Here is a 25,800-nt window from a genome sequence, read left to right on the forward strand (position 1 = left end):
ATTTACCTCCAGGTGGTCAGACTTTTCCTGCATCTGTTTCTCTAGTTCTTCTTTTGTTACTCGCAGCTTTGCATCCAATTCATTTGATTTGATTTCTTCCGACTCCTAAAAGGAAAGATATGTAAGTGCAGTTTTAGAGCTTTATGTTCCCCCTTCCTGTTTTAAGAACATGCACACAATATTGCACATCACAGAACCCCTTTCCAGTAGGTATGTATCTAATAACTCTGAACATGTCATGACCATCCCACCACATCCCAATAAAGATGAACACCTTCCCTCTTATTTAGAAACTTGCCAAGTACGGAAATCTATGACTGGTCATCTCAGCTTTGCAGCTTGCACTGGGTAATTCTCCCCTACTGCAGTTTAAGATAGAAGGGAAGGATCAGGTGCTGAACATTAATTTCACCTCCTGAGAAAATGTGCCTACTTGATAGGTTTTTATCATTTCTTGACAGTTTTTCCTTATCTGGTCTGCTTCTTCTTTTGCTTGAGTTAATTTTGTTGTTGCATCTTTGAGGCGATCCTTGGTTTCCTAAAAAGGACAAGGAAACAAATCAACCAACCACGAATAGTAATAAATAAGTTACACCTACTAATCTAGCCTAACTTGGGTAAAAGCACTTCTCCTAACAAGAGTTTCCTATTTCAGTCTGAAAGAAATCAACAACAACAACAAAAAAAAAAATCTATATCCAGTATTTTTCCCCTTATTACATTAACTGTTGAATGGAAGCAATTTTGTTTGTTCCAAAATTGAAAGCACAGAAGGACCTCTTAGTTTTGCACACATTTTCAGACAACRGATTGAGTTAAATCTATCATACAAGAAATTAAAAGTTGATCAGCAGGACAAAACAAAATCCACGCACATACACACTGCATCACACTTTCACTTCCATATTAGTATCTTCAGAAGCACTACTATATTTTGCTGCAGGTGGTCAAATTGAAGAAAAACGTTTTTAAAAAGCAGATTTTAGTGATACTAAAAAAGGAACTAGCATAGCATCTACATTTCATTGACTGCAGTTTCATGTCACAGTATCACTTCACTAACCTTGTGTGAATCAATTTCTGTTTTCAACTTGTTCTGAGCCCACTTTACTTTGATAACATGAGAATTGATTTCTTCTTTCAGTTTTTCTATTTCTCTGTTCAGTCGAGTGGCTTCACCATCCTAAGAAAATGGCACAGGTTTTATTTTATGGGTTTAAATCATCCAGTGCTTCTACAAGAAGACTCGTATGTAAGTGCCAAGTGTAGGATTTTTAAGGTCCTGATTTTGCAAAAACGTGCACACAAGTAACAGCATTCAGTAACGCTTTAACCCTTAATCCAGTGAATAAATAAATAAATAAAGTAAATCCAGCAGCATTCAGGTTTGAGTAGCAAGATAAAGAAAGATARAACAAAAGCTGCATTAAGATGCAGCTTTTATATCCATTAACATTATGTATGTATTAAAAAGCACAAGCTAGTCAGGTCTAAAATATGTATCTCTTGGGTTAGCTGCAAAGGCCCCATTTTGCTCTTTTGTGCCAACCTGGTGAAAAGATGCAGGTTAAAAGTGGCAAAGTTGTAAATTATAAAAGGCTACAGACTAAAACTGTGACACCAGTTGTAGAGTGTTACCTACTCTACAGGTAGAGACTACAGGGAGCACTGACAGCAAGATGTACACAGCACAAATCACCAACCTGTAAGTCAGTGCCAAAAGAAGATGTTAACAGAAGAATGCCACTGGACTAATACCCTTTATACCAGTATCTACAGACCACTGCAGTAAGCCAGAAGTCCAAACTCTTTCTGTAGTAATAGGTCTATCTTACCAAAAAGAAGTTTGCAGAAGTGCCATATGAGGGCAGTACAATCTCTGTTAAATCCCAATCTGAGGATAGTTAGCAGATTAGTTTCACTTAGGAAACTTAATTCATGCTCCCAATTCCCATTCTTGGGGGGGGGGGGGCACCAATGTGATTTTTTGCATCAGAAGCATAATTTTTAGGACTTTCAGTAAGATGAATTTTTCTGATCCATCTGCTCTTGTCAACAGTGCATGGTACAACTGCTCAAAAAAAAAAGGACAAATCAATATAGCAAAGTCTGAATTTATTAATTTATCAATTGCCAGATCTTCCACATGAAACAGTTGTGTAGCACACTATAAGATGATCTGAGTAATTTAAGAGTCTGAYGAAAACCTCTTAATGACTTACAAAAACGTGCCAAGGTTTTGCAACTGAGCCTGAAAAATCCTATTATTACCAAATTTTCTTTTAAGAGGGAATATAATACAAAATGGATACTACAGGATAAAAAAACTTGCAGAAATTGCAATAAATACTACAATAATTTAATGCCACTATAGTCTTAAAAAAAACCCATTCACTAAACAGAACAAGTGACAAACTTCCCCAAAAAATCCAGACACCTGCAAGTCTTTCAAATTTTGTCAAAAGAAAGTAGTACTTTACAAGCAAATATAAAAGGGGATTTCAAAATGATGACAATAAGAGTGCAGTTACTTCTTCCCCTTCCCCAGAAGAAAGGGGTTCTTTCACAGCTATACAGGAAAAACAGGTTTCTTTCACCAAGTATAACAGCAAATCAGTGTTGTTCAGGTTGTTCTGAGAGTGCTTTTAAGTTACATAGTAAACGCTTATAGCACCTTGGTTTCATAAAGCTGGTGCAATCTTCCTTTTTCCTGAGAAAGCTGTTTGATTTTATTAGTATGCTTTTCAATCTCTTTGTTTGCATCTCTCATCCTTCTCTCAAGTGTCTCCTTTTCCTTTCGGAGGTCAAGTGATTCCTTCTCCCCTCGGACATATTTCATCACCATTGTTTCCTTTTCATGGCGTGCTTCTTCACATTTCTTGTTTGCCTGGAAAATATTAAAATAGAATGAATTAACCTTGCACTAGCATTCAGGTTTTAAAAGCCAATATTGGTTATGTTCAGCACTGTAGTATAGTAGCATAACAAAGTGAGACTTAAAAGCTTCAGTTTCGTAAAGACTAACATTAGACCCATACATAACTATCATGAATCAAACTGATTCAACTGGAATTATTCATATCTGTAACAGTAAACATATATCCAAGCAGCTGCAGTTTCAAAGCTAAATATCTTGAGTTGTCAGTATGTTAGGAGTTTTGAGTACAATCTGTTGTTGCAGAAGGAAAGTAGTATAACTGATAAATTTTAGCAACAAAACATTTTCGCAAGTATTCAGCATCAGTCCTCTCCCCTCCTTTGTCCACATGCGAACTGCACAATCACTATCCATTATTTATCAGACAGGCTCCCTATCGCCTCAGATTGCAAAGTTTCATTTTATAAAACAAAAGAAGCAGAAAGTGAGCTGCAGAATTAACATTAAGTATTTTTCTCTACATTATATGACACTAAAAAGGAAAAAAAAAAACCTCAGTTCTGTGTTGAGCTCAACACATTAGGCAAGAGCTCTGTGTTTGATTTGAGAGAAGTATTAAACTGACAAGTAACAGCAACTGTTAGCTTTTATCCCCTTAAAATCCAAATCAGTTTACAGGCAGAGAAAAATATATATTTTGGAGGACTGAATTGTGTGCATGTGGGTGGGTGTGTACACACACACATATATGTCTGTATGTGTGTGTATACATATATACACACACACAYATATATATATAAAAATATGTTAAAAAGCAGGGTATCGATCACTCTAGAACATTGACAGCTATTCAGAAATTAACTGATGTTAGTTATCAAATGCATATATAACTGAACTGTAATAATTCCCATTTGGGAAAGTTTTGACTGATCTCGTGACTTAACAACTTAGGCTGCATGCTTCCCACATGAAGTAGCTTTGTTTGTGAGATGCTCAGCAATTAGAAGCTTTCTACATTACCTGGTCCATTCGAAATGCCATCTCTTTATGCAACTGCTGAATAGCATTTTTAGCTGCTGCATCTTGYGTTAAAAGTTTGTCTTTACTAGTTTTCACTTCTTTATTAAGCTCTTCTATTCTTGCTTCTAGCTATAAGGAAGACATTGATATAATTATAGGAAAAGAGACTTTGAGCATACAATAGAAACATCTCACACAGAAGTAGATGCTATATCAGATCTTTACATGTATTTTATACTTTGCGAGTTGCAATAGCCAATATCAACATCTAGCTTTGTATTAAAGCATGAGCACGAAAAAAAGCCAATTCTCGTCTACACTGAGAGAACTGAATGAAATCAAGACATGACATAAAATAATCCCCTATCTTAAAAAAACATTGATGGCAAATGCTGAGACACCAAAGCAGGGCTGGCTGCTGTCTCAAGTTGCTTCATCTTTCACCCTTTTTTCCCCACTATCCCTGTGCTACCTCTTTTACTGTGCCAGCAAAGTATTCATGATCCATACTGAATTGGACAGGAAATTAATTCATTGAAAAATAGCTCATCAAATAAAGTAGTGCTCAGTCATTGTGCTGGCACGTTTCTTTAGCCGCCCAGTGAACCAGCCCAGAGAAATGATCCAGCTAAAGAATAATTACTGACATTTAACTGGAACATTTCCCAGTGTTTGTTCACTGCACAGTCACTCAAACACTAGCGCAACAATAAGGAGCAGCACTAGCACAAGAGCAAGTGGTAGCTATGAAACTGTAATGCTGCCCAAAGGCTGTTTAAACTGTGCCTTAATGACTGTCTTGTCCCAGGGGAAAGTCAATTCATTAAATCCATTTTGTTTCATTAATTTTAGGAGTAAAGATCTCAGAGTTAGCATGTTATATTTTTGTGCAGTCCTAAACTCCTGCATAAAAGGCAGCAAGTTAAATACTTCTGTTGCCACCCTCTTCAGTTTTGCAAATGAATCACTGCCTAGTATGCAAAAGAAATTCACACATGCAAGCATGCATGCATTTTCTGCTTGTAGTTAAGTTTTCATTTAGTTGAAGAGATAAGTTATCACACTACAAACACTCACATGGCACCAAAATAGAAGTGTTTTACTGCTACTTATCTTAAAACCTCAGTTGCTATCCAACTACAATATGAAAGCATTACACCTATAACCAGTATTTTCTAAAGTCATCTAGGACAAGTGGTATCACAGATCCTACTTATCTGACAAGAAATCAAAGATAAAACTCGCTGAAGTATTTTTTCAGAATGGGATAAAGCAGTTGCTGCATGGTACATCTTCACGAAATCTAGGTGATATCATGAAAATACAGATAAGAAATAATGAATAAGCTGCTCCTACTGATATATTCAGGCATCTGTGATTTCAAATTGTAGCTTAACATACACAAATCTTTTCAATTCAACTCTCAATCACATTATGGATTTTCAATGATTCTTTGAAACTAACCAAAGACAGACTAAGTTTCTGTATGTGTGAACATGTTCTTCAGGAACACCAAGCCTGACATACTGTTTGGGGAACAGATTTCTGTGTGATGCAGATATTAACAGAAAAATATCTGACAGCTAGGGTGATATCACCAGTACTTCAATATGCAGAGATAACAGTTTAAATATTATCTGTCATCATATTTCTAAGCTGCAACAGCTTTTAAAACTAGGCTGAGAAACTGTAGGAGTATCAGTGACTGATTCTGAAGCAGTGACACTTGATGTGACACTTTTCCTTCCCACACTAACACCAGCGTACATCAGTATACACTATAGATGTTTCTCTTCAGCCTGTCACAGTTCTGATCATTTCCATTGAATAAATACCTGTACATAGCAACTGATAAACAAAAATAATGTGCAACAGCACGGTTGATACGCTCYGCTCTGTATACACTCCCCATATTAATATTTTTAACTACACACATTCACTTACTCCATTATTAGCAGACGCAGTATTAAGGTAGATTAAGAAGAAATTAGACACGATTAAATGCCCAAGTGAAATACCCTTAATGTMTATGTACAAAAAATAAACCTTATCATGGTAAGAAAGCGAGATTTTGCAAAAAGACCTAGCAAGCTTCCAATACATAGTCTTAAATAGGAAACAAAGGTATACTTTAACATTCTCATCAAGGCTACCCAGAGTTTAATCTCCATATTGCTGCATAACTAGAACTCACTTGACCTTAAAGACTTCCAGATACTGAACACCTAAGTGATCTGAATCTAGAAACAGAAGTTAACTAGAAGACAGTAAATGCTTTGAGCCAATGAGTAATTTTCTCGGAATGGAAAAATGGATTTAACTTCATAAAATGCTTAGGATATGAGCATGGGCATTCCTTCTTTCTCCCCTATGCTTCCAAAGATGTCTTAGTAAACAATGGCAATAACTGTATCAAACAGGTTAAACATTAACACTTCTGCTTTGTTATCCAAACCTGTTTAATAATGTTGAGGTGCTGCTTTTCTGTTTCTGTTCGTTTTTTCAATTCATCTTTTAAGTTGTCTTTTTCTGAGCAGATTTCCAAAATCAATTCCTGATGTTTTTTATTTTCTTTAATCAATCTGTGAGGAAAAAAAAAGCATCAAGATATACGGTACTTCAATACTGTTTTTTTTAAGTTTCAGATTTATGTCTGTTCCTTACTGATCTGCAAATTCCATTGGAAATGAAGCCAGCAACACTAAAGAAATTCACTAAGGCCTTACAAAAACAAAATGGAAGTACACTGTGCACGTGAAACTTAACTCTTAAATCAGCAAGTAGCATCTTCCATGTAAGCAAATTGCTTGTTTTCAGCACTTTCCATTGTTATTGTCAATGGTAAAGTGAGACATCTGGTAATCTATGCAATTCACAGAATTAGCGCAGCGCTTTGTGCTTATTAACAGTTCTAAGGTATTAATAAGACAGTAATGTCCAGTCAGATCGCTCCAATAGTCAAGAATCTGAAAACAAAGATATTATATTCATTTCACAGTGGCAAGAGCAATGGGATAAATTGCTTGGAGTAGCCCACGATGTCCACAGCCCAGTAAGAAATGGGATAAATTGCTTGGAGTAGCCCACGATGTCCACAGCCTAGTAAGAAATGGGATAAATTGCTTGGAGTAGCCCACGATGTCCACAGCCCAGTAAGAAATGGAACCCAGATTTTATAAGTCCTAACTAGGCAGGTATCTATAAACAGTATCCATGCTCAAACTCCTTGCAAAGTTCAGATTTTTAATAATATTTTGTTCCTTTACAGCTTAGCTGTTTGAAGGACAAGTTGGAGTTGATGCCTCAACAATAATGTATTTTGATTGACCTTCCAGCATTGTAATAGAAGATGTACATAAACCTCAGAAGTCATTGTCAGAAATGATGAACATACACATTCTTAAACATATTTCAATGTTTAAAGATAGTTAGATGGTGGATATTTTCAAAAGCACCAAAGCAGTCTAGGTGACTAATCACATGAATTTCAGTGGGAATGTTTAAAAATCCTGTGTAGACATATACTTGCATCTTTATTCCCCTTTGAAGAAAAAAAAGAAAATAAATCAGTGCTCTGAATAACCTAGGCTCCTAAATTACAAAGGTTTCAAAACCATCAGTGAAATAGCTCAGCACTTCAGGAATGTGTGCGCGTGCAGGAAGAGTTAAGGAAAAAAATGCATGGATTAATGTATATTCTCAGATTATAGATTCTTAAAGGTAGCCAGGATTCATGCAGCTAACTTGCTGCTCAGCTATATATCTTAGATCTGACTGTAGGAGAAGAATTAGGCTATTTCCAGAGCAGTGCTACAGTAAATTCTGCTGGTCATAAAATAAAGACATACACGCATGCCCTACAATGCCTTTTGGGCCAAACACAAGATGTTGCACAGTAGTTTTACACTCCTGAAACCAGGAGGCAACAGGGAACAGCTGGCCTCACTGCCGTAGGGATACCAGCTGGGGGGAAAAAAATGGACATTTTGGTACAAACTGCGTGTGTGCGAAGGGTGGGGGGGGAATATATTTATACATAAATATGCACTCACATTTAGAGAAAGATTATATATAAACTATATATACATATTTGTATCTAAAAAAGTAATYGGTCCACTGCTGACAATACTGATCTGCCTTTGAGTTGACTGTAAACAAGTAAAAATCCAAGTAACATCTTCACTTACAGTCTCCTTGATTTATAGCCATTCACACACCCATCATTTCAGATTCTCACTTGTCCTCCTACCAGCATTTCCAAGCTTTGCCATCAAGTGACTTTCTTCCCACCTGTATTCTTTCAGTTACAGTGAGGCCGCAGGGAATGCTTTCCTCACCCTGCTTTTGGGGAGTCTCTCCCTCCCTCTGCTTTTCCCTCCCTTTGATATCCTCCCCTACCATGGTATCAGATTGCCTTATATGAAAAGCAGAGCATACACAACACTTATTTGCAGCTCAGCAAGCAGGAATAACTTTAAAGTTAGAAAATGCTTTTTTAAAAAAAAATTTAAAAAAAAGTAAGAAACATTTCTAATGGTGGTAACAGAATATAAAAGGCCAAGTAGGGAATCAAGAAGTTATTCGAAGAAACTGGCTTTCCATGAATAGAAATATTAGATTTCTGTATGGTAGAACTATCAAGCCCAATTTATTACAACAAATTACATTTCAAAAACCTTCCTGTAAAATGCATTAATACAGTGAGACAGTAGTTTCCAACTCAAAAAAATACCTTTTGATCAACTTTGCTGAAATTATGATGAAAGACAATTTTAAAAGCCACACGAAAAACATGCAGTTTCAAACTCAAAGCAAACATATAGTAGGAGTTGGTAATTCCAAAAAGTTCCTTTCTCCAAAGAAATACATGGACTGAAGGAGTCTTGAATTATTTTTGTATCACCACTACTTTTACAGTACTTAAGTAATTATAGATATTGGCAAGCTATTCAACTGAACAGTTAGCTATTCAGCTTCTATCAAATTTCACAAGAATTCAGAGATTTAAGCACAGTTTTATTTACACACACATACCCTGAGTAAAGATAATTACTCATTTCCTTAAGAAAGCTCATTAACTCTCTTCCTAACACTTCACAAGGTACTATTTGTAACAGCTCAACACTCTGTTCACACAATACGCAACTGAACTCATTCACTATACACCTCCATATTCGTGATGATACTATTCAAATACTCACTTTTTTATAGTTTGCTCCTGCTCCAAGTATTTATCTTGCACACACTTTTCAAAYACGGCCAAGGCATGTTCACCCTTTCTCACACCATTTGGGAATTTGCGTTCTTTTGAAAAGTCTGTAGATAAAAGTTCAGATTCTATTTCTTCTAGTAAATCCTCCTGCGAGGAAGTCTGATGTATTGTGGAAATAAGCTTCTTTGTACAGTCTGTGTCATAAGGGCTTTCTGAACAGATTTTATTGATAGATTTTTTCACAAAGTCAGACTCCTCCCTTAGCTCCTGTAATATTTCCATTAGCGACTGTTCCGTCTGATTAGATTTTGGATCTTGTTGTTCAAATTCTTCACTAGAGAAGTGCCCTGTCTTCATGGGGCCTTCTTTCTTTCTTTCAAAGCAGGTATTGGCACCACAGTCTCCACCTCCCCCGGGATCAGGCATACCCTGCTGCTCCTGTATTTCTGCCAGAGTCCCATCGCTGCTTGTGTCAATAGCTGTTGAATCGTGGTTCAAAGGGAACAACTTAGATTCGCTTTCCAAGGTATTACCATCATCTCCAGCAAAACAGATGTTTGAGCAGTCCTTCATTTCAGATGTTTTATCAGGCTTCTTGTTATCTGGGGAGCTGGAATAGGCATTATCCAACAGACTGACTGGCTCCAGGGTGCTTTGCATTTCTGGTAAATACTCTTCCATCATTTTCTTTTGAAAATCTAGAAGGAAATTTTGCATTATACATTATAGTCAAAGTAAAAATTAAATAAAGATTGGGAGAGGAGGAAAAAAGGCTACTGGAAAGTAATATTCTAAGGGTAGAAATAATTAGGTACTTAAGTTTTATCCAGTTTGTCAATTTTCCAGCCTGATTTTTAAATAAATGTTCCAATGCAAGTTCCTAAAAGGAGAATAAAAACAGGGATAGCAAACACAAAGTAGCTGGACAGCAAGTGACAAGTCAACTAGAAAAACAGCAGCTTTTCAGAATGAACCAATTTATTTCTTTTTAAATCCAAATAGTCCAAGTGATCACCTCTGAAAATACTTCTGATAAATATAACATCAACAAAAATCTAAGAATCCACAGATTTACTGCTCATTTTCTAATAAGTTGTTGGAAGGTAACAACATGCCTTGACATATGTGTTTTTACAACACAGGGTTACTCATCCAGCCAATGAGAACATACATACAACTTCCTTACTGTCATGTCCTGACCAATTACCCATATATACTTATATAGTAAAACATGTCTATACCCAGCAACCTGAAAGAATGAAGGAGAGAAAAAAAAATTTTCTCTTCCCCAACTGTTCGCAAGCAGCACAAATCCTTTGCTGCAAGATCACAGATGGTCCATGGCAGATTTGCTCTTTCAGAAGTAGCTTGCAGAATAAACATCTGAGGAGTCAAAAAGCTATGTAGAAAGTCTTCTTACAGCAAATTACATCATATCACAACCCAAACAGCCAGAACAGTTAGGGAAGACCCTGGTTACAGTGTCATATCTTCTGTTTCAGGAATTCTAGATGATCAGGTGTCTAGAAAGACTGCTGGCATTTTTAGCCAACACAAGAAGCCCTTGAGATATCATTTCCATTAGGAGAAATTCATTATAGCCATCATAACTTTCAGATGCAATCCAGTGCCCCTGGCACTGGAAAAACTATTCATAAATTATTAAATCATCGAATAATTAATTATTAAAATATTGAGTAATTATTTTTATATATGTACCTTTACTCATAAACAGGAGGCATATCATTGTTTAAGAATTCAACTTTGTTTTTCCAGTAATTCTCAATAGAAACAGTGACTTTGCCATCTTACAGCATCAAGCATGTTTGCAGACTTGCCTTCTGATTCGTTTAGCTTTCTCTTCACATTCACACAATCTCAGTCATTCAACTACATGCTTCAAGCCCTGCACTTTGAATTAGTCTGGAAGGAAACGCCTTGTGCACTTGGCTCCGCTTCTCTGGAGTCTCTTATTAACCAACACACTGTACTGTGGCTTACGCTGTTTTTGACTATTGTTAAAACAGAGGGATTCGTGAATGYCACTAGGTCTCTGACAAACTGCTACCACTACAACCTTCCACCAATACGTACAAGAGTATGGCAAGGAGGAGAAGAAACCTCAGCCTAGCTGTTTCTGCAGGGAAGTAGTCACACATGTGTGTACATGCACATATATGTATACACACACACACCAAAGGTCACCACTAGTAACTTAAAACAACGGTTAGGTTGCAACTGTCCGTTAAACAACAAAAGGAAAATATAATGGAAAACAGGGTATAAGGACAAGTGTACACATCCTGCCACGGCTAGACAACATTCACAAATCACCAGCAAACAGTAAGACAGAGAAAGGGAATAGGTACATAGAACAGGTACAAAAACACCTACAGAAAACAGTAAGMTGTGTGGCTATTTTGAAAAAGTGACTATTTTTTTTTTAAGTACTTGTAACAAGCAAAGCACTTGTCCTCCTCACTTTCAAAGCAAAACCAAATGCTATAGCATCTAAAATATGGGAAACAATGGGAACCAGAAGGCAAAGAGCAAGTAAAATCACAAATTAGAATGGAGGGGGTRAATAAGAGACCTTACGCACAACATACAATGTGAAACTTTTCCAAGGGCTCTCAGTTTTATTGATATCAAAGAAGATCTGTTTGTGAAACTCCTGATCCCCTTTGCTTCAAAGAATTTATGCTCAGTCAACACTGCAGTCAGCAAATCCATAACCCCCAAACTCTTGCCCTGCCATCTGGTCTGTGCAAAGCAATTTCTCTGTTGGTACCAACTGATTCTTTGGTAATTTCTTCTAGTAAAAAAGGTTCACAATGTACTACATGAAACTACAACAAAACAACCCTCACCGACCATTTACATCTACCCACAAATAGAAGACARTGAGCATAGCTGCAGGAGAAAGCAATCAATCTGACAGTAAAAGAAACACTAGCTCCTACTTAATTAARAAGTTGTTTAAAATAAACTGAGGTTGTGTATTTAACATTGTCAATAAGACAATATGCAAATAATGCAGTTAGGATGGAAGACAGAAATTTACCTTCCAGCATTTTTCCCCCTTTTGTCACTGGTGGCTTATATTCCACACATTCAGCAGGTTTGTGTGTAAGAGACCTTATTAGTAATAAAGCTGAGGTGCAAGTTTATTCTATAGTAGGTATTGTAATACAAGTTCTTGCAGATACTTTCTCTGGAATGAGCAGAGGGATTTTTAGGCTCATTTTAAGCTTTTTCTGAAGTACTTTCTAAAGTGTCATAAACCACCTCAAAATGTGTAGTTTGATGTATTACTGCCTCAAAACAGCTTATTACTGCCCAGCTGCTGGAGTTCACCATTCCCATGAAAAAAGAACTGGTAAAATCAGATACATGAACTTCCTAAATCCATGTTGGTTATCATACACAAGATCTTCAGCACAGCCTGGAGATATATATATATATTGTGTGTGTGTGTGTGTGTGTGTGTATTTATACATATACACACACATGTATATACATATATGCACACACAGTAGATGGTATTTCCCTTCATTTGAGAGCAGCAGGTAAAAAATACAGCCTACTAGCTTCTTTCCAATTCATTGTCCTAATTTTCGTTTTTCTGGATTATTTCCTTCTAATACTAAGTCACAGTATTACTTACAAAGGGCAGGATTAATTTATTTGCAAGTAGAAATAAAACTACTTGCATAACTCAAGTTACTATTAACAGAATAAAATGCTACCAACTCCATACCCAGAAGATCCTATACTTAATACCAACTGAAAGCAGAGCCTAGGTTTCACAGCAAACACACGGGAATTTCAAAAGTAACTAAACCAATCTATTAAAGCAAAAAAGAAAAATAGAGAGAGAGAGAGAGGGAGGGAGGGAGGGGGGATTCAGTGTTTCCTGCACACTTGCTGCAAATTGAAATGGTACCCAGAATACAATTTACCATATTAAGAATGTTCCTAGGCTTCCTGATTGCAACATTTGATTTTAAATGTCTGCCCAAATTTGAACCCAAATCTGAATCCTAAGTAGCTGGATTTCTTTTCCCCTGCTGGATAGTGATAATTTTCATATTCTAATTACTAACTATTAAATAGAAATAAAGCCTAACAATTGGTCATAAGGTCACAACCAATCTTCACATMAGAAATACCTAGCCAAAAAATTATGTGGAGTAATTGTCTATGCGAGTTCATCTTGATATTCAAATGTCTCTGGCATACCCAAAGTTTGTTGCATTTACCTTGGGCAACTAAGTATAGCAGACACCTCCTGTATAAAGGAGAAGGCAGAAAACTGCAACAAGAAGAGTAAAGAAAAGGCTTTGTCACCAAATGAGTTTTTTTGTGTGGAAGTACCTTAAAAACACTACARAACTAGCAGTTGCTAGCTGAAAGGAAACACGGTAACAGTAGAGTGTCTGCTTCACAACATTAACCCATATACTGCAGGTCCCATAGTATATAGACACCAGACATTTCAGAGTAGCTTCACAGTTTTTCAGATTTTATATCCACCTTTTATTATYCTACCCATCTTTATAAGCAAGTCTTCCAAAAATCAAGCAAGTAACAGTTACTGGTATCATTCTCTTACAAAATACCGCATCAAGAGAACAAAATAACTCAATGTCTTTTATGGTATCTTCAGAAGGCATAAAAAGCAAACGTAAAAAAGGCAAATCAGGAATCAAGTTATCAGTTGCTCCACATAATGAAATGTGCTTACTTTCCTCTAAGTTAATCATCCTTAGAGTTAATCATCCTCCCAATGGCATGGTAAGAGCACCTTGCACYTCAGTCACTTCCACACAGAGTTTACCGCAGGTTCGCTCTGGTACGAGTTCCCTTCTGTTGCCTATGCTACAGGAGGCTCTAATCACAACCAAGTCAACTCAAAATGCCCAACGTAGAAACTTCTCAAATTATCACCATGAGATTAGTAAGCTTGTCTGTCTGCATACCTTGAATAATCAGCCATCTTCCAGGATTGTCATATGCCTGGTGCAGCACGTGGAAAGTTTCCTGTCGCTAGGTTTTAATACTTCTTTGTTGCTGTGACAGGTCTAACACAGGCACTACTGGTCTGACCAGTTCTCCTCTTATTCTGGTTTTATGATTCACAGTTGGTTTGACATTCTATGCCTGGCACACATCTTCCCTATGTTCTTGCCTTTGTTCTTATACTAGGACAACAGTGCCCATGTTGTTTTTCCACAATGCAACAGCACAGGGTAAACTAGGTAGAACTGCACAAACTGAACAACTACTTACATGATTAGAGGGCAAAGAGGAATACTAACAYGGATCCAACCGTGCTTCCTTTAGACCCATAAAGGGCCCTGGGTATCGTGCACAAACAAAGAAGAAATCCTTCCAGTATACAGACATTGGAATATAGTTTAGGTCCATTTAAAGTATTATCTTAGTACTTGGGAAACAAATTTAACTCCAGCCTCCACCCAGAAGGCAAAACATTAAAGGCTAGTATGGGCAACAGCACAATAATTTCCAGCACTATCTTAGATGTGCTAAACTGCTGATACCAAAGCAGGAAGACGACAGCCTACAGATACAGTAAGTGGACATCTCACTAACTACTTACAGGAAAAATGCTTTACATATACATAAAGGAAAACAAGATCTCAGAAAACAGGCAATTTTTTTTTTGTTAGCTTAAATGTATTACTAGAATAAAAACATCTTTTATTTACTGCTGATTGAATGATAAAAATACAAATATTATGACAATGACTCATTTAAGCTCTTTAGTTAAGTATCTAACATAGTACATATCTACGGAGAAAATGGAAAAATCTTGATACATGGTCCTGTTAAAGGCCAAAAAAAAMCGAGGAAAAAATTACTTCTCACTTCCTATAGTACTGGTTATTTTAAGTATCTGTTAAGGCCTGGCCTCAATTCCCTACTTAAAAGTGTTACTCATGAATATAAAGAAAAGAACAACAAGAAATGCTTGCACAATTACTACTTTTAAAGAGGTAAAACTTGCAGACAAGTAGAATGTTCAAGCTACTGGGATTTATTTGGATGGTTCTATTTACATTCTATTCTCTGCAAGTAATTTGTCTCACAGTTTAAAACCACTTAAAATTAAAGCATAAATGTTTAAAACTAAGCTACTTTGACTGTAGAGTAGACTAACTTCTGCAGACTATCAGCACGTAACAAAGGCCTTAACGTGTTCTACTAAATTGATCTCAGTAAGTGGACAAGTCAAGCAATTTTTGTTCTTATCCAAGACCTGGTTTCACTCTTGCAGACTGAATGCCAACTATAGCACATTGTTAGCATTTTTAATGCCAAAAATCAAGGTAATTAGCACACTATATCATAGTAAGTTATCATACTGATGATCAGGTGCTTGTCTATAATGTTATTTTTATAGTGAAACGAAAATTGAAATTACAGAAGCGCCAGTGATATCACATTTGCACACTAATTTGACTATTTGAATCCAAGATTTATTAAGCTAAGTAAAATACCTGAGTAAAAAAGTATGTAATTAGATAGTTACTGAACAAAATGCACAGCAATTACCTGCAGAAATAAAAAGCTAATTAATAGCTGTAAGATCACTTATTTTAAAAATTCTTCCAAATTGAATTCTGATTTGAATATAAATATATATTCATGATAAGTTAGGTTATGAGAATTTATTTTCTCACATAACAGCAAAACAAGAATTTTTAATTGTGATTTTAGGATCATTCTTCTACATATATTGTTAGACATGATACTGAATGCACAGATGTCCAAACATAAGCCAGCAATGAAATCTTCTARGGATAAAACTTTGGAAACTAGAGATAAAAAATTTCAAGGAAACCTACGTTAATTCAACTTCACTACAAGAACACTTTATTTAAAAATGCAGAAGATGATTATAATTCTTTTTTGTGTTTGCAGAGAGCTAAGACATATCATTTTAACCTCAAAGTTGAAGCCTCTTCTCTTTCCTGCACTCAAATTTTCTTCTCCTTCTTTCTTCCCATTAGCAAGTATTAAGCAACAGAAAATAAAACAGTATAGATGGAAGACAGATGGAGAACAAAAAAAAAAAGAAAAAATGACTATTGATGTTGCTCATTTCCATATGTGTTTTAAACAGTAAACTCCCACCTCAGACTGTTCATTCACTAAAAAGCAAATTCCCTTTGTGTCAGTCTTCCCCTTTTCTCTGTAGGAAAGTACACATCCCCTACTCTGCAAGGACGCAGAGTATCCTGACAGATTCACTCCCTGGCTGCCTGTTATGTTACCCATTGTATCACTCAAAGCTCTAGTCATCATTCCAGCATTGCTAATTCCCAGCCACTAGAAGGTACTCATGATGAAAGCAATTCCTGGTACGCTTCCTACCCTCTGCACAGATCTAATTYGGAACATAACACTCCTAGCTATTGCCCGCTCTCCTGTTATTACAGGCATGCATGAGAGAGTCTGGYGTATTTTAATTCAATATAATGCCATTTCAAATTGCCTTGATTTTCAGTCATCCCACAGAGCACAAATATGATCCATTTAAATTCCAGACTATAAAGAATTTCCTAAGCAGATGTACTGTTAACTCCAGCATTTAACATCACAAAACAGGTAGTATGACCCATTTAGCACATGTTATAAATGGATTAGGAGAAAGTGGCTTTTTTCAGACACTTTCAAATCATGTGAAACARCATCTAAAGAAACATCAAATGACAGAACTACAGGAACTACATTTTGAGATTGGGCTGCCTAGAATAATTAACAAGGCAAAAAAGAAAATACATCTGTCACCTAATAACTATCACATCCGTGCTAAAAGAAAGAGCAAAGAATGACAGTGTGTGCCTTGGGGGGGGGAGGGAGGGTGGTACTGTAAGCAAATGGGCTGACAGCAAATTACAGAATCACAGAATGAGTAAGGTTGGAAGGGACCTCTGGAGATCATCTAGTCCAATCTCCCTGCTCAGCAGGCTCATCTAGAGCAAGGTAGACAGGGTTGCATCCAGGCGGGCCTTGAAGATCTCCASAGAAGGAGACTCCACAACCTCTCTGGGCAACCTGTGCCAGTGCTTTGTCACCCTCACAGGGAAGAAATTCCTCCTCATGTTCAGGCAGAACTTCCTGTGCTTCAATTTCTGCCTATTGCCTCTTGTCCTGTCACATGGGACAACTGAAAAGAGTGTGTCCCCGTCCCCTTGACGCCCTCCCTTCAGGTACTTGTACACATTGATCAGATCCCCCCTCAGTCTTCTCTTCCCCAGGCTGAAGAGGCCCAGCTCTCGCAGCCGTTCCTCATAGGGCAGATGCTCCAGCCCTCTCAGCATCTTCGCAGCCTTATGCTGGACTCTCTCCAGTAGCTCCATGTCTCTCTTGTCCTGGGGAGCCCAGAACTGGACACAGTACTCGAGATGTGGCCTTACCAGGGCTGAGTAGAGGGGCAGCATCACCTCCCTCGACCTGCTGGCAACAGTCTTCCTGATGCACCCCAGGAGACCATTGGCCTTCTTGGCCACAAGGGCACATTGCTGGCTCATGGTCAACTTGYCATCCACCAGCACTCCCAGGTCCTTCTCTGCAGAGCTGCTCTCCAGCAGGTCAGCCCCCAGCTTGTTCTGGTGCCTAGGGTTATTTCTCCCTAGATGCAGGACTTTGCACTTGCCCTTGTTGAACCTCATGAGATGAAGGTCCTAGAAGATAAAGATCACTACTAGAAGAGAAAAATATCTCTAAGTTGCAAAGCTTAAAGATACTGCAGAGAAGAGAGGCAAAGAAGGGAAAGACAACTAGTGCTTCAGGGGGGTGGGGAGGTGCATGCATGTTTATGCACATGCCTGTGAAGACTCGCTGAAACCAGGGTRGACTTTGGAAAAAAAGTGAAGAGTTGAGATTACGCTCCTCAGAACTACTTATCTTCTGAAAGAGTACAGCTTCTGTTAACAAGAAGTCCATTGTAACTGTGCAATGCTTTTAAAGGCCACTTGGTGCCATTGATGCTGGCTGGCTAAACAGTGATAGCTCACCTATAACCATACTTACAATGAATTTAAATACAGGTTACCAGATTTATTCAGTCATGCATTAATAATATACTTGAGAGTAGCCGCCAATTATGCCCATTCCTTTCAATAAGAACTAGTCCACATTGTCTTTGGGTAAACTTCTTCCCTACATATATCCTCCTGACTATATACGTTCCTCTAAGAGAAACCTTGTAGCCGAGCCACTGATGAATTAMGGAGTCTCTTCACCCATCCTCACATCCCACAAAACAATCAAACCACCTTTCTCTCAACTCATTAACTAAGATCATATATGCTCCCAACTTCCAGAAATATAAGAGCATCCAGGTAAGTTTTATAGGATCTGAAACAAATTCAGTTTTAGATAGAAGTACAATGGAAACATACAATGCCATCCTTTTTTTCCCCTTCCACTGCATATCTGTCACAGCAGAAGACTCAAATTGCTAAATGCTTTAAGCAACACACTGAGGTCTTAAAATGACCAAAAGCTGCTATACAGCCAAAACACTCTTCAGAAAGTAGGTGCGGAACAAGAAAGAAATGAATAAACTGCTTCTATTATACTAAGTACCATGGCCAGACAAGGCCAACAGGTGAGTAGCACAAAAATTTGACAACTCTTGACACTAACAGCTRAAGTTCCCAGAGGTCCCTACCTCTCCAACATGGACATCACCTAAGCATTTTACCTCTACAGTTCCACTATAGTCTGTATTGCAAACTAATCAGGAAAATACTGCATACCTCTACACAAAGTCATTCTGTTTRCAAGAAAAATAAAACCTACCTACAGAACAGTGAAATTGCTTCAGACCAGTTCTCTTCATACTGTAATCTGRGAACCTTATTTCCTGATCCTTTCTCAAACTCTGCTCTGATCAATAACTTAAATAGCAACAGCAGCACATTTTTAGGTTCCTTTTCAAGATAGCACCTTCTCAAGGTAAACTCCATTAGAAATTCATGATAAAAGTGAACACTTTAAGCAGTAAGCCCTTCAAATGCCATGYAATATCCACTAACCTTCCCTTTTGCCTCCTATTTCTGAACTCATGACAAACTAAGTGAAACAATTCATCTCCTTTACTACACATTTCAGGTTGAGTGGGCAGTCTGCCCCATCAGTACCTGCGAGAAGGGATGATGCATTTCCTTTTACTTTTGACAGGATCCTACAAAGATAGCTAAAAAGGGGTTTTACTCTTTTATTACTCTTTTTATACCCTCATCCTGTTCAATGAAAAAAAGTCACTTCATTCTTTTCCTCATTACTAGGCCAGAAGCCTTGAGTAGCACTATGCAACTCAAATAACCAKCTGTCTATCCCAGGTACTGTATTACTGTCCTTTGTACCAGTTTCCAACTGATCTTACAAACACCTATGCTCCTCTGTGTCCTCCTCTCCAGTTCAGCCAAAAATGCTTATTTGATCTTCTACTCTGAAGAATTCTTTGTCAGTAGATCCCAACGTTGAGGGAACAAATGAAGAAAGAATAGTCACATTTTGATACTAAAGAAGGTGYCAGGTGCAGACACTTATGAATTCAATTTCTGGCAAAGCTTAATTTAAGAAAACAGACTGCCCACACATGTATAAAGTTGTACTTTTAATCTCTGTAAAAGCCAAGAGCTAAATGAATACAACTCGATACCTCAGTTAGAAATAGGACTTAATAGTTGCATGTCAGTCAATCCAGTCAGGCTGCACTGAATGAACTGCAATTCTCTGCATATMAAAGACAGCACTGAAGCACCTGAAATTGTAGCTGGTCTAAACAGGTTTCATAAGCAGTCGTCTTTGTTTTCATTATTCCAGTTTTCTGATAGCTCTCCAAAAACTTAAGAGATCTGTTTCTTAATATACATTATATCCAAAGGTACTATCAACTTAGCTGTGTGATCTTTCAAATCTGGTCTAATTAAAAAAAGACTAAGAAAAAAATCCACACTAGACAGTCAATTTCAGTTCCAAGGAACTAAACAGTAGGTTTTTTTTCTGTTTGTTTGTTTTAAGTGAAAAGCCTCTTGGAATTCTAGCTGCTGAAGAAAATATTCTCTGKTTTTTCTAAACCTCCCAATAATAAATTAAAATGCTGCAATTTCAACTTCCATGAGCAAACTGCATGCATTTTACAACTATTTTGAAAATTTATGTTTATACCTCATGACACATGGTAATACAATTTTCCACTGCTACAGCTCTCCAATTAGAAATCAAAGCTCTCTACAATATGCATTACATGCTTACTGCCATATACTGCTATCCTGGATTAAACTACAGGTGAAACTTCATTAYATGTCTTTACGCTGCTCCATATCTTGACCTTTAAAAGCACTGACTATTAGAAGCTSCTTATCTTTTACAAAGACACAGAGGACTCAGGGTTGGAACCTCATCTCTTTTTGCTAGGATGGAACGTAACATTCACTTAGCATGCAAATGAGCATTAATCTCAGTTCAGTAATACTGAGTAATACATTTTAATACATGCCTTTCTCTGGCATGATTTTCCAAAACTCCCTTTAAAAAATAATCATCATCTTAAGTTTATCCTGAGACAGCAGGTTCACAGCCACCCCTTGTAACTTATGAYCCCACAACTGCAATTTTTAAAAGTCATAATATGACACAGTGTAGATGTCAATGCATAATCAATATGTACATCATCTTWTAATTAAGACTTCTTTAGCCTTCTATTCACTCCTATTAAGCACCTCAAAATATTAAGATTTTGTCCTGAGAGATTTGTACAAGTGATTCATTACACTCAACCCAACTGCACCCGCCTCTTCACACAAACAACTATTAAAGCTCTTAAAATAATGACATAGATGTAACTATAATAAAACCACATCTATACTTGGATAATCTGTTGATTCTATCACTGCAATCCAGACTAATGACTCTGGTAAAGAGATTTTTGATATTATCTTACATTTTGACTCTTACGTCTGCGGAGCGTAGGCATATTGCTGAAGTTTCAGTAGTTAAAAGGCTTCTCTCGGTAACGCTCTGATGTCCACCAGACGACTCAACAAAAACAAAAGCTCTATCAGCATCATTTGAACAGTTCAGTTAGAGAACCGCTTGCCTCCTGCAAGTTCCTGGGCAACAGAAAGCCACAGTACAAGTCAAAGCCTTCAGCTGCAAATCCAAGGACTAACCCATGAAGTGCAATATAATACAACATGACAAAAAAAAACAAAAAAAAAACATAGAGCAAGGATTTTATCTGAAACAGTTATTGAGGAATAATTGGCTGAAGAATTCTGAAGTGGATGATAAGCACTTTTAGAATTTTCTTGCAAGTCCCAAAAATACGAAGTAACCAGCAACCAAATTAAGGTTAGAAGAAATTATATGCAGAAAAGCTTCACAAATACCAAAGCATTTAGCAAGACCATAGCCCATTTGTCTGAATAGTTTGTTCTACAAAGGGCTATTCCTCTCCTTTTAATACCATGCTACTAAATAACCTATTAGAAACAGTCTTAGAYGAATCACAGTAAAATAATACATCCTTATCTTTAAATAAATTATTTTAAGGCAGAAACATTACATTAACCATTAACAATCATACTACTGCAGACTCTCAGAAATGACTGCTTAATTTTGCTTTAATTTTCAACCTCTTACATTTGGGTAAGAAAGAGGCTGTAAGACAGCTGACACTATCACAAGTRCAATGACTTCAACAAGACTGCTAAAGAAGTAATTGATCTGGGAATATGACAGTGTTATATTTCTTTGAATAGTTGTGCTATTCATTGTAAAAGCCAGGATGCATCCTTTCAAGAACTTTTCACACCTTTATTAGACAACAATCATTGAATTATATGAGTAAACTAGAGTGCTTTCCCAAATCAGTGCCAACCTGTCCTTGCACTAGAACTCTTGCCAAAATTTGTGCATGACACAAACTAGATACAAGAAATCTTACAGTTTGTATTAGCATACAGCTGTAGGGTAATTCATTCATACCTTCACCTGAACCACACTGAACAGAACCAAACTCATTTTTGTACTTCACTTGTTGGATTTTTTTTTCTTCTTTTCAGTATCTTTCTAAAGMAAGAGATTTTCAGCTACTATTCTTCATTACACTGACTGGAAAAACAAATTTTCTTTTTTCCAAGTCAATACCCAGTGTATCTGTATGTTAAATTTCATGAAAAAGTCCACCTTAGATCACTCTCCTAAACTAAGTATTGTATCACCATATAAAGATAATAGAAAGAGGAAATTCAAGTCCTAAAGAGAACTGCATTTTCAACGGAGATTTACAAATAAATAAGGAAGTAGCTATAGAAATTCTGTTCTAYACGACAAATTAGAAAGAACAGCCTACTGCGTATCAGCTGCATAGTGCAACAGAGCAAAGCTTTCAGCCAAATCAAGAGGGATTGTGAGAGAAAGGTCCACGAAGTCATACATTTTACATAACCAGAATGAGATGTTTGAACACGAAGCCAAAAGAACTGTTTGAAATATGGTTAGTTACATCTCCACATGTGAAGAAAAATCACAGCAACCAGACGCTCAAGTTAAATTAGAAGCAATGAAACATGATAAAGGGCAGAATTAGGTTGAAAAGCACCACAACACCTACAAAAAAAAAAGTAGGAAAAACAACAGCTTCAGGAGAGATGAAACCACATCAAATACGGTGTTGTTCATAACAGATGACGGCCATGAAGCATAATGTACCAATACCCTTCCTCTATTTACATATTGCACATTTAGGAAACACATACAGAACTAGTTGAGTCCCACCTACACCAGCTCTTCCAGTATTTACTCACTTTGGACCTATATCAAATGCAAGGTACAGCTCAAAATCTGACAAAAGAATATCACCTAGTAGTTCTAAGAAGGTAGATGGGACTGCATTGTGCTACATCTACACAGAAATTAGCACTAGAGGACTACAGTGCAGACTGGACAAGTTTTGTTCACAGTACAAGTGGCAAAGGTGGCTGTGAATTAGGACACCAAGGTCCCTAGCCGAGGCATAACTTGACTCCCTGATTAAACTCACACAAAGACTTGTTTTGATGTAAATGCTAGCAAGAATGGAAAGGAAGGGTGGTAAGTGAGTATTCTCTAGATTTCCTTGCTTTTAGCAGTTTACTACTTTAGCTCAGTAATACTCATTTTTAAATCTATATATAAACACTGATTGCACACTGCTCCATGTCAGTGCCAAGGTGCAAAGCTCAGTGTTATCAATTCTTTTAACATGAGTCAAGTGCTTTACAAGACAAGATTTACTCATTCTTTACCTTTGATTTTCTTTGCTTATGYCACATGTTAGGTAGTTGAGCAGTACTGTATGATTTCCTTCAAGGTGTTAGTAGGTTTTCTACTGATCTCACAAGAGCCTAACAGAATGATCCTATTAACGTCACATCATGGAGCCACATAATAGCACAACTCCGAAATAAAGTTTAACAGTTCAGGCTTAATGAGCAGGACTGGATTTGCTCCTATCATAACACAAGTCACTAGGTATCTTGAGACTGTTACTCTTTAGTCAGACTAGTCCCAAGGTTAGAGTTCACATTTCAGCAGAAATAAAATACTAGCAACAGGGTCCTTCTACAGTGAACTTCAAATGATACTTGGTATTTAAGGGTTTGTGCACTGGCTTGTAATCTTTTATTGGTAGAGTTTCTCCAGCACATAATAACTCTTACTCTTCTAAAGAGGAAAACTCACCTACACCACTCTAGTTTGTGTTCCACTGGCAATAGCACTACTGTAACTTCCAACATTTTAGCCATTGTGCCTTTAACCCTCCTTAGAATAAGACATGGGTCTTAACAGATCTGAAATCAAAGATGACAGCATATTTGCAATCACAGGCTATTTTCAAATGTTGTTTCCAGAATATGCAATAGGGTAAAACCCCAAGTATGGCAAGACTGTCTGCCTGACCACTGTATACTGAAAAGGCCATTCACAAGGCTGTTAAGGCACTACTGTATTCAAAGTTGATCTTCCTGCTGTGTTTCTTCAGTATCCCTAGCGGAAAGAAAAAAAAAAGGGGGGTTTCAATCCCTTAAAGATCTGAGGAGGTTAATTGTGTTCTGTAAAGCTCACAGACTTCTATAACTTGGTAAGAGGTAGTATTATATGTAATATTATCACCTAAAAATATCAGTATTTCATCTATTTCTTGAAATTAGAATCATTAATTTCTCCTACATCTCTTTTGCCTTGACACTGATCTGTTTCTGATGAGATTTTTGCCTCAATTTCAGGCATTAAGATCCCCATCAATGGTTTAAAGACAAGTTGTCCCTGCTTGGTTTTGCAACAGGAAAAGCAGTAGTTCAGAACAAGCCATCCAAGAATAAGTATAGGTTATTGCCAAATACTGCAGCCCACCTATTAATGTAAGTGGCAGGTCACTCAATTAGCAGATGGCCTTTTGCCTGTAAGAGTACTGCATCCAGAAAAGAACTTCCTTTTTTTCCATAGCTCTTTATAAAGCCATCTTCAGGAAATCCACCTTTAGCCTAAGGTAGTAAAAAACAACATACTCGTTAGTTAGAACCAAGAATCATTCTCTGTATTTGATTTTTCAGTTCCTTTCTCAACACTCTGAAATAGTGAACCTTGCGATACACTAATAAACATCTGTCAACAACCTCTAATCAAGCCTTTTAAAACATCACTATAATAGGAAATATTGTTTTAAAGCCAAGGCTTCAGGGCCAAGCTAAATAAGGATAATTAGAGAATTCCAGAAAAAGAAGAGGCCTCAAAAGGTAATACAGAACTAGTCTGCTTTATTTTTATAAAAAGGATGACATTTCAAATGCAGTGTCTCTTGAAACAGCTTTAGAACTTCTCTCAAACTTTTAGAGCTTAACCCTCTTCTTCTAAAGGGAACAGTAATATAAGCATTCATAGCAACCAGGAATCAGTGTAACTACATTTCCTTTTTGATATAAAAATGTAGTTGTTTTTCATGCTGTTTCAAAATCTTCTTTATTCAGAAGAAAACATGTATTYGTCATATTTTGATTTCTGACAGGCAATTTTACAAGATAAAGCAAGTCAAGTAGCAGAAAACTAAGACTATAATATTCTTGATCTTGTGTACAGCTCTCAGACCTCCAAGATGCGGAGAGGGTCTCTACACAAATGTCTCACTGGAAGAATGCACAAGATCAGACCCACCTGCGCAGAATATTTTCCAGGACAGGAGCCAAAATCTGAATGCCTATGTCATAACCAACTCACTAAAGCTGCAAAATAAAGCCACCTGCTTTCAAACCTGTAAGGGCAAGGTGCTTTTAAAACTGAGTGTGCAAAAACAAGGATACCTATTCCACCGCAACCCCGCTGCAGGCTTTAAAAATCAGCCTTCACACTGAGTACGCTGTATCAGCTGCTGATTTTTGTCGTTTAATTATTTAACCACACGGTGAAAGCAACACAAYGAAACACACAGAACAACCCGGGCAGTAACTCGGCGAACAACCCTGCCAGGAAACAGAAAGAGCAGCAGCAGCCAGCAGAGAGCTCGAGCCGGGCGCAGGGGAGCTCCCGACCCGTCGGGGCAAGACGCTACCCCCGCAGTTCGCCTCGCTGCTCGGGGCSCCGCCGGAGCCTTACCCGGCGCCCGGCC

General features: G+C 37.3%; 1 protein-coding gene across 4 annotated transcripts in view; it reads right to left on the reverse strand.

The window, feature by feature from the left end:
* CCDC186 (coiled-coil domain containing 186) overlaps nucleotides 1–24,676 on the reverse strand; it is a 40,211-nt gene extending 15,535 nt beyond the window's left edge. For 2 of the 4 annotated variants that reach the window (XM_085319035.1, XM_085319032.1), the window contains exons 1-8: nucleotides 24,552–24,676; nucleotides 9,100–9,808; nucleotides 6,354–6,480; nucleotides 3,899–4,027; nucleotides 2,675–2,887; nucleotides 1,064–1,183; nucleotides 413–538; nucleotides 7–105 (exon numbers count right to left, since the gene is read on the reverse strand). In XM_085319035.1, coding sequence (XP_085175161.1) covers nucleotides 7–105; nucleotides 413–538; nucleotides 1,064–1,183; nucleotides 2,675–2,887; nucleotides 3,899–4,027; nucleotides 6,354–6,480; nucleotides 9,100–9,794 — 1,509 coding nt within the window. In that variant the 5' untranslated portion in view covers nucleotides 9,795–9,808; nucleotides 24,552–24,676. Of the gene's footprint in view, nucleotides 1–6; nucleotides 106–412; nucleotides 539–1,063; nucleotides 1,184–2,674; nucleotides 2,888–3,898; nucleotides 4,028–6,353; nucleotides 6,481–9,099; nucleotides 9,809–21,096; nucleotides 21,259–24,551 lie in introns of those variants that run through there. The other 2 variants (XM_085319034.1, XM_085319033.1) reach the window with 2 other exon arrangements.
* Between the last annotated feature and the right edge of the window lie 1,124 nt (nucleotides 24,677–25,800).

Source organism: Rhea americana, unplaced genomic scaffold, assembly GCF_003343005.1.
Source record: "Rhea americana isolate MKP2758 unplaced genomic scaffold, rheAme1 scaffold_57, whole genome shotgun sequence".
In the NCBI taxonomy this organism is placed as follows: domain Eukaryota; kingdom Metazoa; phylum Chordata; class Aves; order Rheiformes; family Rheidae; genus Rhea; species Rhea americana.